Source organism: Cyanistes caeruleus, chromosome 10 (assembly GCF_971803275.1).
Source record: "Cyanistes caeruleus chromosome 10, bCyaCae1.hap1.1, whole genome shotgun sequence".
Lineage (NCBI taxonomy): Eukaryota > Metazoa > Chordata > Aves > Passeriformes > Paridae > Cyanistes > Cyanistes caeruleus.
The window spans coordinates 6286955-6299000 of NC_141710.1; the positions used below are offsets into that span (position 1 = coordinate 6286955).

At 43.6% G+C, this 12046-nt stretch overlaps 1 protein-coding gene and 1 long non-coding RNA gene across 9 annotated transcripts in view; one reads left to right on the forward strand and one right to left on the reverse strand.

Annotated features, from left to right (window-relative positions):
- INPP5D (inositol polyphosphate-5-phosphatase D) overlaps positions 1-6817 on the forward strand; it is a 51471-nt gene extending 44654 nt beyond the window's left edge. For 4 of the 8 annotated variants that reach the window (XM_023933370.2, XM_086844491.1, XM_086844490.1 and 1 more), the window contains 6 exons: positions 435-584; positions 1341-1434; positions 1668-1775; positions 2281-2550; positions 4449-5025; positions 5775-6817. In XM_023933370.2, the coding sequence (XP_023789138.2) occupies positions 435-584; positions 1341-1434; positions 1668-1775; positions 2281-2550; positions 4449-5025; positions 5775-5777 (1202 nt within the window). In that variant the 3' untranslated portion in view covers positions 5778-6817. Of the gene's footprint in view, positions 1-434; positions 585-1340; positions 1435-1667; positions 1776-2280; positions 2551-4448; positions 5047-5774 lie in introns of those variants that run through there. The other 4 variants (XM_023933367.2, XM_086844489.1, XM_086844488.1 and 1 more) reach the window with 1 other exon arrangement.
- The window catches only part of LOC147651251 (uncharacterized), a 14736-nt gene continuing 2690 nt past the window's right edge, over positions 1-12046 (reverse strand). Inside the window, exon 2 of the long non-coding RNA XR_015274657.1 lies at positions 1-5421. This is a non-coding gene — a long non-coding RNA (uncharacterized LOC147651251). The remainder of the gene's footprint in view (positions 5422-12046) is intronic.

Genomic DNA, 12046 nt, shown 5'->3' on the forward strand with positions numbered 1-12046 from the left:
AGGAGTCAGCATGTGTTTATTCAGAACATACAAATCCTGTTTCACTTGCACTTACTTGAGGCATTTCTCCTGGCTACAGAAAGTATTTGGCTGCGCTTGTGGATCCCAGATTCTCACCAGCCAGAGACTGCAGTCCTTGTCCACAGAAGGCTCTTTGCCTAAGCAGCCATAGGCTCATCTTTTCCTTACCAGGAGTGGAAGCTCAGAACCCTGAAGTTTCGCACAGATATCTTCAATGCCCAAATACTTCACACATACATGAAGTGAAATAAATGCCCCTAATTTCTCAGGAGATACTACGCTCCTTACTGTGATTCAAAGCAAATTCTCTCCAGTAATCACAGACCTGTCAGTGCATTGGTAGTAGATGACACAAAATATTTCAGTGCTTAGTTTCTCAGTCCCAGCCTCACTGTCTCCCTGTTGTCTTTTAGGGGAAGGCTGCATTGCCTTGCGAATAGAAGCAACAGAATCCTTAGCTCCCATCCATACTGTGCTGACACACCATGGGGAGAAAACAGGGATCTTCCAAGGAGAAATCAAGTTACAAACATCACAAGGAAAACAGAGAGAGAAACTGTATGGTAAGGAGCGTCATCATCTCTGCAATGCTCGTGCTAGAGAATCTCACTTCAAAAGATTTCTGATAGCTGTCAAGGAATTGAAAATTATCTCTGTAGTGCCTGTAGTCACAGAGAGTGCTTTTGATGCTGAGTGCAAGGAGGTGTGAGTATGGTTAGCTCTTAGGAGCATACCTGTACTCTTTCAGGAAGACACAACATTAGATTCCTTAGGGTTTTTCATAATTCATGTAAATTCAGTGGACTGAGAGAGCCCCCTGTCTGTCACCAGCATTGCTTTTATTGAATGGGGATACCTTACTTCCATTTGTGACGTGACACACTCCATGCCAAGCTCTCTCTGCTCCAGGCATCCTGGGGAGCAAAAAGTATGTTAGGCTCTCAATGAGCAGTCCTTAGCTAGAAGATCACAAACTTTGCTTTTTTTCACCTTGCTATCTGTTGTTCTCGTTCAGAGTACAGAAGCAGCCATTTACAATTATTAATGACATTTGCAATTATTCTCAAGGGTAAAATGACTGTATGTGGCTGTTTGGTGGGTCATGACCTTTGTATTTCAAGACACACATTTCTTCCTCTGTCAACAAGACATGACATGTATTAGTGGGCAGTTGAAAACATAATAGAAACAGCAGTTTAAAACAGTTTAAAACTGTCCATCACTCTGATGGACAAAGAGAGATGTCTTAATGAACACGGGAACAAAGAAAACTTGAGCAGCCAGACTCTGGAGATATGTGTGCTCCTTCTTTCCTTCAGATTTTGTCAAGATTGAACGCGATGAAATCACTGGGCAGAAACCAAAGAACATCAGCAATTTAGAGCCTAACAAAGACTGGGATCAGACTGACAGGTAAAGGGCAAGGGGGTAAGTCAGTTCCAGAGAAATAGTTGGCACCATAAATGCAAAGTTGGGCTTGCTGTGGGAGCAGCATCAACAGGTGTGCTGAGCACTGGGAAGCTGCTTTGTGGCTGTCTGGTCAGGACGGGTCAATGCTCCTGTGCCCAAAGCTTCAAAAGCTAAGAATACAGTAGCCACGCCGGGTCCCTGCACCCACTTGAAAAAGGCCCTTTAATTTCCAACAGAAAGTCAAAATCTACTCATCTAATGGCCAGAGAGGCAGCAGCCATCGCTCGCTACTGGGGGAGTGCTGTCCCTTCTCCAGACAGCCTGGGAAAGGAGGATATCTTACGGTAACCTTGCCACCTTATCTCTGACAGCTTGGGGTGGGAAACTATGCTCAAACTGCCTGGCTTTTCCTTTCCAAGAGTCATAGGGTGAGTCTGGGTAAGGCTGTCCATTCACCTGTTTGCAGTGGGGCTTCTCCTTGCAGGCAGCTTCCAGCTGGGCCCAGAAACCCATGACAGCCCCTGTATGTGGCTGCAAAGCTGAGTGCTCTCTGCAGCCTGGGAAGGGAAGAATCTGCCACAGCCACAGGAACTATTTTGGGGGTGGGGGAGGTGGTCTTGACCCAGCTGCTTCCTCTCCAGTGACCAAGGAGAGTGAGGCACTAACAGGACTCCCACTTATTCCCTAATTCTGAAGCAACAGTGACAGAAAATAAAAGTAAAAAAACAGTAGGTGGTATTGAATCTAAGCAGTCAGTGGGCACAGACGCCTTTGTAGCTGGCAGGGAGACAAAAACCCTAAATGTATTTGTGCATGTACCTCCCTAACAATATTTCTTCTCTTAAGCAGCTCCACCCCCACAGACATCAGCAACCCCAACTACCTGGGCATGGCTGCCTTCTCTCAGCAGCCCTCTGCAACCTGCCAGCTTAAGCAGACACCTTCATCAGAGCAGACACCTTCCCTCTGGAACTATGAGCAGCAGTCCAAGGAGAACACCTCCCTAATGGGGCAGAGTCAGTCATCCTCCACATCACCCTCTTTGTCACCTCTATCTCCAAAACCATCCCTCCAAGCTACAGCAAACAGAAGCATTTGTAGTTGGAGTCAAGAGTACCAGTGAGTGTTTGAGTTTTGCACTGAGGCTGGGCCCCTCTCTCCTGTCATGTTCCATTATCTGTTTAGAAGTTCAAGGTGTAACATATTCTTTATATATTTTATCTCTAGAAATAGGAAGATAAGTGAAGGTCACAAGTGCAGACTGCATAATCAAAGAAAACTAGTGTTCCTCAGACTTTTGTGAAAGGAAAGCCAAAGATAATGAGTTAAACTTACAATTAAATAATGAAATCTTAGAATCACAGGTTGGATTTGGATTGGAATGGACCTTAAAGCTCATCTCATTCCACCCCCTGTCATGGGCAGGGACACCTTCCACTATCCCAGGATGCTCCAGGCCCCATGCAACCTGGGGCAGCCACTGCTTCCCTGTGCCAGGGCCTCAGCACCCTTCTTTCTAACATCTAAATCTCTCCTATTTTAAAACTTCCTCCTTGTCCTGTCACTATCTGCACTCTTCTTCCTTTGTGTAAGTTCCCTCTAGGCACTAGAAGGCTGCAGTGAAGACTCCTTGGAGTCTCCTCCAGACTGAACAACCTCAGTTGTCTCTGCCTGATATATGTAGGTTTAATTCTCTACCAAGAGAAGAGAAGGAGAATTTTACAAAGTTGACTGTAATAACGAAGAAGAAAAGTGGGGAGAGTGACACAGATCTTCCCCTGGATGGGAAGGAAAGGTCCTTCACGTGTTAGACGTGAAGTACTTTCACTGAATCTCTACTGGCACTATGCAAATAACCAGCTTGCTGCAGAAGCTAGACTATCACAAGCCTTGATGCAGAATTTCCATCTGGCAACTGAAAATATCCCATCCCAGCTTAGTGAGATGATGAGGCTACTTCACCCTAGTGCATGTGCACAATGTGTCCTTGCTGCAGACCTCTTCACATCCAAGAGACAGCTGCTCTCTGAGCTGGGCTCGAGCTCCCTGGTAAATGGGTGTGGCACTCTGGAAGTCAAAACTTGCAGTGGTCTGAGTTGCACCTGGCAGTGCTCCATCATCGCTCAGCTCTCTCTGCTTCTGCATGCACTGACTGCCAGAGAAGAGCTTGAGACAAGGAACACAACTCATTTGAAGACACCCAAAGAACATGTGCCACTCATCTCTGTTCCAGTCTGTTCAGTGATTTGTGATCTGTGGCTGATTTTTAAAGTAATTTGAAGGTGAAAGCCTGGCCAAATCAGGTCGAGTGACCCAAACCCACAGGACCTGCTGTGTCCCATTGTACCGCTGTGCTGTCATTCCAGACTAAGCTGCAGCTCAAAGGGCTCTGCTGAGAATGCACATGGATTGTCTCACTCTACAGCAGAGCCATTACTCTTACACTGTGCATTTGGGTGTGTTAATGAAATTTATCCCTTCCTTAGGAATACCATGCTGCATTGGTAGCAAGAGGAGATTGACCTAGTTGTAAAATGCCACAGTACGTGATGTGAGCTCTTATTTTAAATCTCTAGACAACCATTTCCATCCTCTCTACCAGATCTGAAGATTATTATTAATATTCAAATTCAGATTTGTGTGTGTTGCAGAGTCATCAAAGGACCTGGCACAGTTTGCTCAGTAGTTTATCTGTTTAAAAAGAAGTCAAACATCACTTTGCAGGACTGTAACCTAGCAGGGAGTTTACACACTGGGAGTTTACACGCTATTGGCTATGCATATTTGCTCTCTGCTGTCATGTTTCATGTTTCATTAGTATAATCATACTAATGATTAAACAAAGCAAAAACAATGTACACTTCTGTTCTCTCTCCCTGAGTTTAATTGTTTTTCTGTTGCCCCTTTAGGCAGTCAGTTTAATTTGCTCATAGTATTCATGTCCTCCCTAAATCAGCCAGTGACTCTCTTGCCTGCTCTTCACAAGTCTCCTTTTCACCCTGCTTCCATGACTGCAGGCCACCTGACATGGGGAAATCCACAGCAGAGCCTGTGCCACAGGAGGAGGGGCAGCAAAGGCCAGAGATGTTTGAGAACCCACTGTACGGCTCCATGAGCTCCAAGGGCAAGGTGGCCCCCAAGAAAGAGCAGGAATATCCCAAGGCCTTGCGGAAAGAGCAGCCATCACTGCCTGAGCAGAGCTGTCATCTCACAAAGCCACAGGAGCCTGAGTGCAGCAAAACCTCTGGCAAACAGCCATCGCCACCTTTCCTGGTGCCCACACAGCGATTCCGGTCCTACACCTCCCCTTTCCAATTGGAAGAAAAGAATACAGCGGAAAAGAGCCAAGGCAAACCAAAGATGACAACACCATTGGAAAACTCGGCACCTCTCAAAAAAATCGTGAAACCATCAAGGGCTGAAGTCAGCCTGAGCATCCAGGGACAGCAGAACAAGCCACCCCTTCCCTCCAAGAGCCGGGCGGTGCTGGACATGCAGAACTCCAAGGGCCGTGACTATCGGGACAGTTCAGAGCTGCCGCACTCCGGGAAGCACCGCATGGAGGAGGGCCCGGTCAGCAGGACAACTGCACCAGTACGTTACTCGTGGGAGTGAAGTGGGGTGGAAGTTGTTTGGGCTGTGATGTCGCTGTGACTGGAATAGTATTGGCTTAGGCACTTAGTCCTCACTCCATGGTTTCTTCCAAGCTCACTGCTGTCACACAAACCTGCAGGGCTTGCAGAGCAGGGGGTGCCAGGGAATATCCTAAAGCAGAACTGCTGCAGAGGATGGCGTGTTGTGAAACTATGGCTTAGCTTTGCGGGATTTTTTACCTTCCTCTGGATTGTTTAAGCCTGGTGGTCCACAAGAGGAATGCAAATAGTCAGTACCTTGATATGTCTTGTTTTGGGCGTACTGTGCTGTTCCTGAAAGTGGCTGATCCTGGCCTGATAGCACAAATCTGTTGTATTGGGCAATGGTTTTGTTTTGCTGTAAGTAATAAAAAGATGATTAAAAGTAGTTAGTAGTTAGTGGTAAACACTTAGCAACTTAGAACAGTGTGTCCAAAACCATTACTGAACCCTCTACAGAAATAATCAGAAATATACTTTCCTGGGCTGGTGGGTTTATTTGTTGTGGTTTGGTTTGGGTTTGTGTTGCTTTTTGGTTTTTTTTTTCAACACAACATAAGAGCTGTATGAGAAGGAGTAGGGGAGGCCTTAGTAAGTGCATTTGGGAGAAAAGGCCCACTTGAGTGGGCTGTATGATTTTTTCTTTTCCATCTCCATCAAAACTTGTAGAATTGACAATATACAAGCTGATGTCTTCTCTTGTCTCTACAGTGAACACAACACAGCAGCTGGTGGAACCCTAGGAGGAATCCTGATGGGAAGAACAATGGAGACTACTGCTTTGTTCACACTGATGTCCTCTAGTTTGGTTCTAAAAAAGACTGAGGAATTTTATTTTTGAGGGTGTAGCCCTCCCTGTCATTATGGAAATGTTCTAGCTGAGAAGTTTATCCTATGTTGCTCAGACCAAGAGGGGCCAGGACCACAATACCAAATGCAAGTTATTCTTTTGAGTGTCACTTTGGTACTTCCATTAAGAGGCAGGTGGCCAAATACATGCATTAGTAAATGTTTTGGAAAAGAGGACAGTACGGTACAAGGACTAGGAGATGGAAGGGGTGCACTGAAAGAACCCCCTTCCTACAGAAGAAAGATTTCTATTTTGTGTTACAGGATTCCTGTTAAAGAGTGATATGTAAAAGTAAGCATCTTAAAAGTGGTACAGCTCCAAAAGCACATCATATCCTTGGAGCAAGGAGGTCAGGGAGGGTGGGGAAAGAGTCTGAATAGCAGATACTGATGCAGGTCACATGCTCTCAGTAGAGCAAGCCTTGCCTGGAGCTCTGGGCTGCATCTGTGCACCACCCAGGGGACACAGCAAGTGAGGGCCGGCCCGTGGCACCGGGGCTTCTTTTCCTTCAAGCAGGCCCTGGTTTGATACCCCAACAAACAGAGGGAAACACCAGAACCACAGGCAGAAAGAGGGGAAGAGAAAGGGTCCATGGCTGCCTAGAGGGGCAGACAGCAGCACCCCAGCCTGCCTGGAAGCAAGCACTTTGCTTTAGAGGACACTGGCCAGCTGGTTCTGGAGCATTATTAACAGATTAATGCTGACCTTACTGTACACTTTTGTTCATTGACTGAGAATGAATAATGTTAACATACTTGTCATTTCTGTTATATTCGTGTTAAATATTAATGCTGTGGTTACTATTAGGCTAAGCCTGTTGTGTCTTAATCACTGCTATTGTTTCCATGTTGATTACTTAAAAAATAATAAAATAGTCACTTTTCTGGTCATTCTTTATTGAAAATTCAGAACTGCCGGTCACATGATTCAGCTTTAGATGGGTGTTACACCAGCTTGCTCAGTGGCAGTAGTCCCTGCCCAGAGAAAACACCAAAGGCACCAAGGAGAGCAGGGAAGACATGACAAGGATGACTGAGAATGCATCTGTCTGTCTGCACAGATCTTTCGTGGATATAGCTGGTTTGAAAACTACAGGACCTTTTAGCAGGTACAGTTACTAATTGTGTGAGTGTAGAAAAGGTACAGTAATTTTACTGGAGGAGAAGAGGCCTAGCAAAGGCTTGTGAGAATGGGTGGAAGAGGACAACCTGTAGGTAGAAACCTTTCAAGAGGAGATGATTTTGTGCCATGCAGGTTGGAGTTTTGAGGCATCATTATGGAAGCACCTGGCTCTCCAACCTACAAATCAGCAAGAGAAACCATAAGCTTACATTCCTTTTGCTTTATTCACCAGAACCCTCTCTGTGTAATCACCATAGTTCAGTAGCTGTGGTATTTCCCTGGCCCTGGGAAGCATTTCACTTTTCCAGGTTGCAGAAGAACTTGTGTGGCCACCAAGTAAAACCTCCCTGGAGCAGGTGAGCTTTCTGTCCAATACAGAGAGTTAGATCAGTTCCCAGTAATTCTGGGCTGTGTTCTTCTATGTGTGGAGAGGGGAGTAGAGTAAGCTTTCTATAAAAATTATTAACTTCTTAACAATGAGACAAGCTCAGATTTTTTTGGTTTTATCCCTGACTCCCTAAACTGTAAAAAATAAAGTATATTCCCCAAAGTTTAGAAACTAAAAGCTGGATATAAAACAAATATAGCTTTCTGTGTAAACATTATCCTAATTAGGAATGCTGCTTAAATTGTGCACAGATTTGCAGATGAACAGAGTTAGAGAACATTGGATTTGCTAAGGCATAAAAATCTATCCAGGTATTTAATTTGGCCTGCCCTTTAGAAAGGCGTATTGCTGGGGGAGAAAAGCAGCTCTCTTCCAAGTTTCCAGCAGAAAAAAACCTACATTCCTATTCCTATGCTAAAAATGGACTGCCTACCCACTTGGGGTTCCAAAGATAGTCTGATGGAATGGCGGCAAATGCCACCGGGCTTTGTGCAAGTGGACAGTATTCTAAAGAAGGCTCTGTAAAAAGCTTTCTGAAGCCTCTCTGGATGAGAGTCTGCTCAGGTGAACAGCTTAGACATGGCGTGGAGAAGTGGGACAAGTGGTGAGACACTACACAGTACTTGTCTCTGTGGCCAGACTGGCTGTGCCTTGTGATGGTAGAAATGGTAACAACAGCTGTGGGAGCTTGGAAGATAAGAATATCAGAAAACTGAATTTAACAGATAAGTCTGGTGCTTCTGTTTGTTTTATTTAATTTTTAATTTGTCACAAAGCCTCTAAGATGATACCTATTGGTTTTACTGCCTTGAACCACATGAAAGCAGAACTGAACACAGCTGCTACTTTCTCTGACATCCCTGAGTCTGAGACCTTCTTGCCAAACTAGGCACATTTCTCTCCCCCCTCTGCTGTTGTCCAGTTAAGTTGGTACAGGCAGTATGAGCAAAAAACATGAACTGAAGGATAAGAGTTGTCCAGAAATGTACTGATTTCCCCCAGATGTATTATCTATCCATAACCTTCTGGCATCCTTCAGTTTAAGTTCTTAAAATAGCTGGAGTCTTTTTGTACTTATTTCCATGGAGACCCAGCTGTCAAAAATGCCTGAAGTTCCCAGCTACAGGATGTAATGTTGCAGAACACAGTAAGTTTTAAACTCCCTATTTCCTGCCTGCACCTGTTGCACCTAACACCAGTTTCCTTGTCCTCTTGGTGTACAACTACCACAGGGAATCTTTAAGCCTTTCCCTAAGATGTTGCAGGCGACACATTTTCTTCCTGATAAAGGTAGGATCTTAGAGAAAATGGCTCAAAGAAGAGGAAAAACAGCAGGAAGACCAAATTAAGTTGAGTTACTCACTCCAAAATAGCAAGGGGGTAATTTTGATGTTAGAAATTATGTTGCTTAAGCCTGTAATCTACTTGGACCAAGCACCCTTTTTCTGTACAGCTTAAAACTAACCATTTAGTCACTATCCTCCCACTTGTTTTTAAAATTAAAGGTTTGCTAAAATTTTACAATGTTTTTCTGTTGTCCTTGTGATAATACAATAATACTCCATGTGATTGAAGGGACATATTGTCCAGAAATTAATTGATTCATCCCCAGACCAAGCTCCTTATTTTTATAACATTGTGAAGGCTCAGATATTTATGTGTGAATAAACTGTGGGTTTATTCTGTTGGTCAGGGCTAACTGACCAAGGTGACACAGGACAGTTCCCAGAGATCTCCTAACCAGTATCAGCAGATGGATTAGAAATAGACAATACCCAGATATTTTCCTTTTATTTATGTACTCTATTCCTGAAAGAGATCTACAATTTCTCTGTGGGACATTTGCCAAGAGACTCTGTCCCTGCTGTCATTTGTGATGTTCCTTGCTGATAACACAGATCAGAGGTGCAGCCAGTGGGCTGGGCTTGGGGAAGTGAGGGGTGCTGCAAAGCCTCTTCATCATCAGCTACATCTGTGTGGTGCTCATGTTGTTGAGGCTGAAGTATTTAGTGATGGGGTCAATGGCTTTGCCTGTTCTCTGTGCCCAGCTGGCACTGTCTTACATGTTGGTCACACCTGCCACCAGAGGGCTGCTGCAGTCCCCAGGACATTCCTGCAAGGCCTATGGAAGGATTCATTATGCAAGTGCTACAGAATAATCCAAATGCTCCTTTCAATGTGCAGGAAAGGTGTTAGCTGCAGAGGTACAAGATGTTCTTTCTAAATATATATGTAAGCAAACATCAAGTTATTATCCACATGAATATGAAAAAGATCCTCCTAACTCCACAGTGTGTGCATGGTGTTGTTTCAAATGAGGCTCCTAATAAAAAGTATTTTAAGATTGCATTTGTGTTAAACTACTGAAGTTTCTCAGAAATTCTTTCAGAGTTGAATCCCAGGTTGACAGAAGAGATTTCTTTTTGCCTACTGTAATTTGCTGTATTTTTTTCTGCATTATCTTATTATGCATCATCACAAAGCATTATCTCATTATGCATCACCAAATTTCCCTGAACTTCTGTTCTCAGTTCATTATCATTATTCAGTTTCATGAATTTTATTTGCAGATAATCTTTGCTCTAGCACCAATGTACCCTTTAAGATCAAAACTAACCGACATTCTTCTATAGCTCTCAGAAAGCTGTGATCAGAACTGTTTTACAAACCCCAGTATTGCAGAAGCCATCACAAAAACCAGACATGGGACTGCTGAATGTGGGGCTTGGACTGGAGAAACTCCAGAGGCCCATCCAGATACAGCTATTCCATACTTGTGTGGTTCTATTTAACTGAGACCATTCTGTGCCAGGGATGGTAATCTACTACACATTACAGTTATTATTAACACTTTACTGCATTTTTTCTCAAGGTCTGGTCTAGATTACATAGAAAACAAATTAGTCTCTCTTATCATGAAGTATTAGATTATATCATAACTAATAAAGATGGCACAAAACAGGGTAGTAAATGTTGGGCTCAAGAGAGGATGCATGGATGAAAATGGATGAAGGTGTCCAGCAACATGGAGAAAGGTTGCAAAAAAAGCAACTAACAAAGACTTTGTGGAAGGACAGGAAACCCAGCAGAAAGGAGGTGAGTGAAAGCTCTCTCTCATAGAAACAGGTCAGACAAGAGACGAAAGTAAGGGCAGCAAAGAGACTGGAAAATTAAAAAGAGACCTTTGCAGCACAAAGGATGGAGAGCTAGCACAGAATTTATGTCTGCTCCATACTTCACAGTAATTTGCATCTTGACATTAAGGCTTGAAGTACAAAGAAAATGACTGGGTGTAGGATATGTTCCCCTCTTTTCAAAGATAAACTGAAGATCCAAAACAAAGCTGAATTCAAAAATGGTATTCTGGGTGTAACTTTGGGAAGAACACTGGTGATCAGCATCTTCCCAGAAAACTAACATTTCTGGTTCCCAGACAGGAAGCAGTAAAGGAAGTAAGTGAATCTGAGCAGCAAGCTTCAGGGAAACATCCCATTGGAAACTGCTCCACTCACCTTGCAGCAGGGATCCATTTTGTCACCTGAGTGTCAGTCACAACACAGCCAGCTCGGAATTAGAACTGGGCTGGAGGGAGCCCTGATGGGACCCTGCAATCCACTCATCACACCAGCAAAGACTAAATTATAGTCTAATAATAAACTGAATAATAGTTTAACAATAAACTACAAAATCCTTCATCATGTTTTCAAGTGGCCTTATAAACCTCCAGTAGGAGAGATTCTCATCTGCCTCAAGCACCCTGTTTCAAGCTTCACCAGCTTTTACCAGCCCTTCCTCATCTCTAGCAGACATTTTTTGGGTTTACTTTTGGCCCTTTCAGTGTAATCCTGTCCCGCATGAACAAGCAGATCAGGGCATTGTCTAAATTTTCTGATACACATATTTACATAGTGCTGTCACGTTTCCCATAAGTCTTCTCCTTGTTAGGGTAAACAATTCCAACTGCCCAAGTCTTTCTTCTGGATCAAATCTCCTAAATACATTTGTCATTCCTGCTGGGCTTCTTTGACATTCTCAATTCTTCCTGAAATGTGCTGGCTAAACCTGGACGCATCTCCACCAGAAGTCCTGTTTTCCCCTCTATGGATGTGGAGTGCAATATTCATTGGAGGCAGTTTTTACTTCTTCACAGCAGAAGGAGCTTTCTGAAAAGCAAGTTAATTTGCTGGTAGTCTGAAATTTTTACTCCTGTATTAGAATGTTGAACAAATTGCCAGATTTTGCTGCTGGTGGTGGCAGAAAGGTGCTTCAAGTGAAGACTCCACTTTCATCCAGAACAAGCTGTTTATTGTCACGTGTTCTTACAGTTCTTATGGGTATAAAAGGAGAGCAGGATGAGAAATGATGGCATGGTGCAGGGATGTGCTGTTGGAAAGACTTCCAGAAACCTCATATATATTTAAGAATATTGTACTGGAGTGGAAAAAGCATTGTTAGCAGGCCCTTTAAAGAAAAATCAACCCACAGATTACAGAAATCACAGGTTACATAAATGTGGACATCTGTAACATAGTGTGATTTTTATAAATTCAAACATATACAGATGACAATTAATTTCAGTCCTTCCCCTTGGAACATTCTAGCAGCTGCTGTAAACAGTAAAAT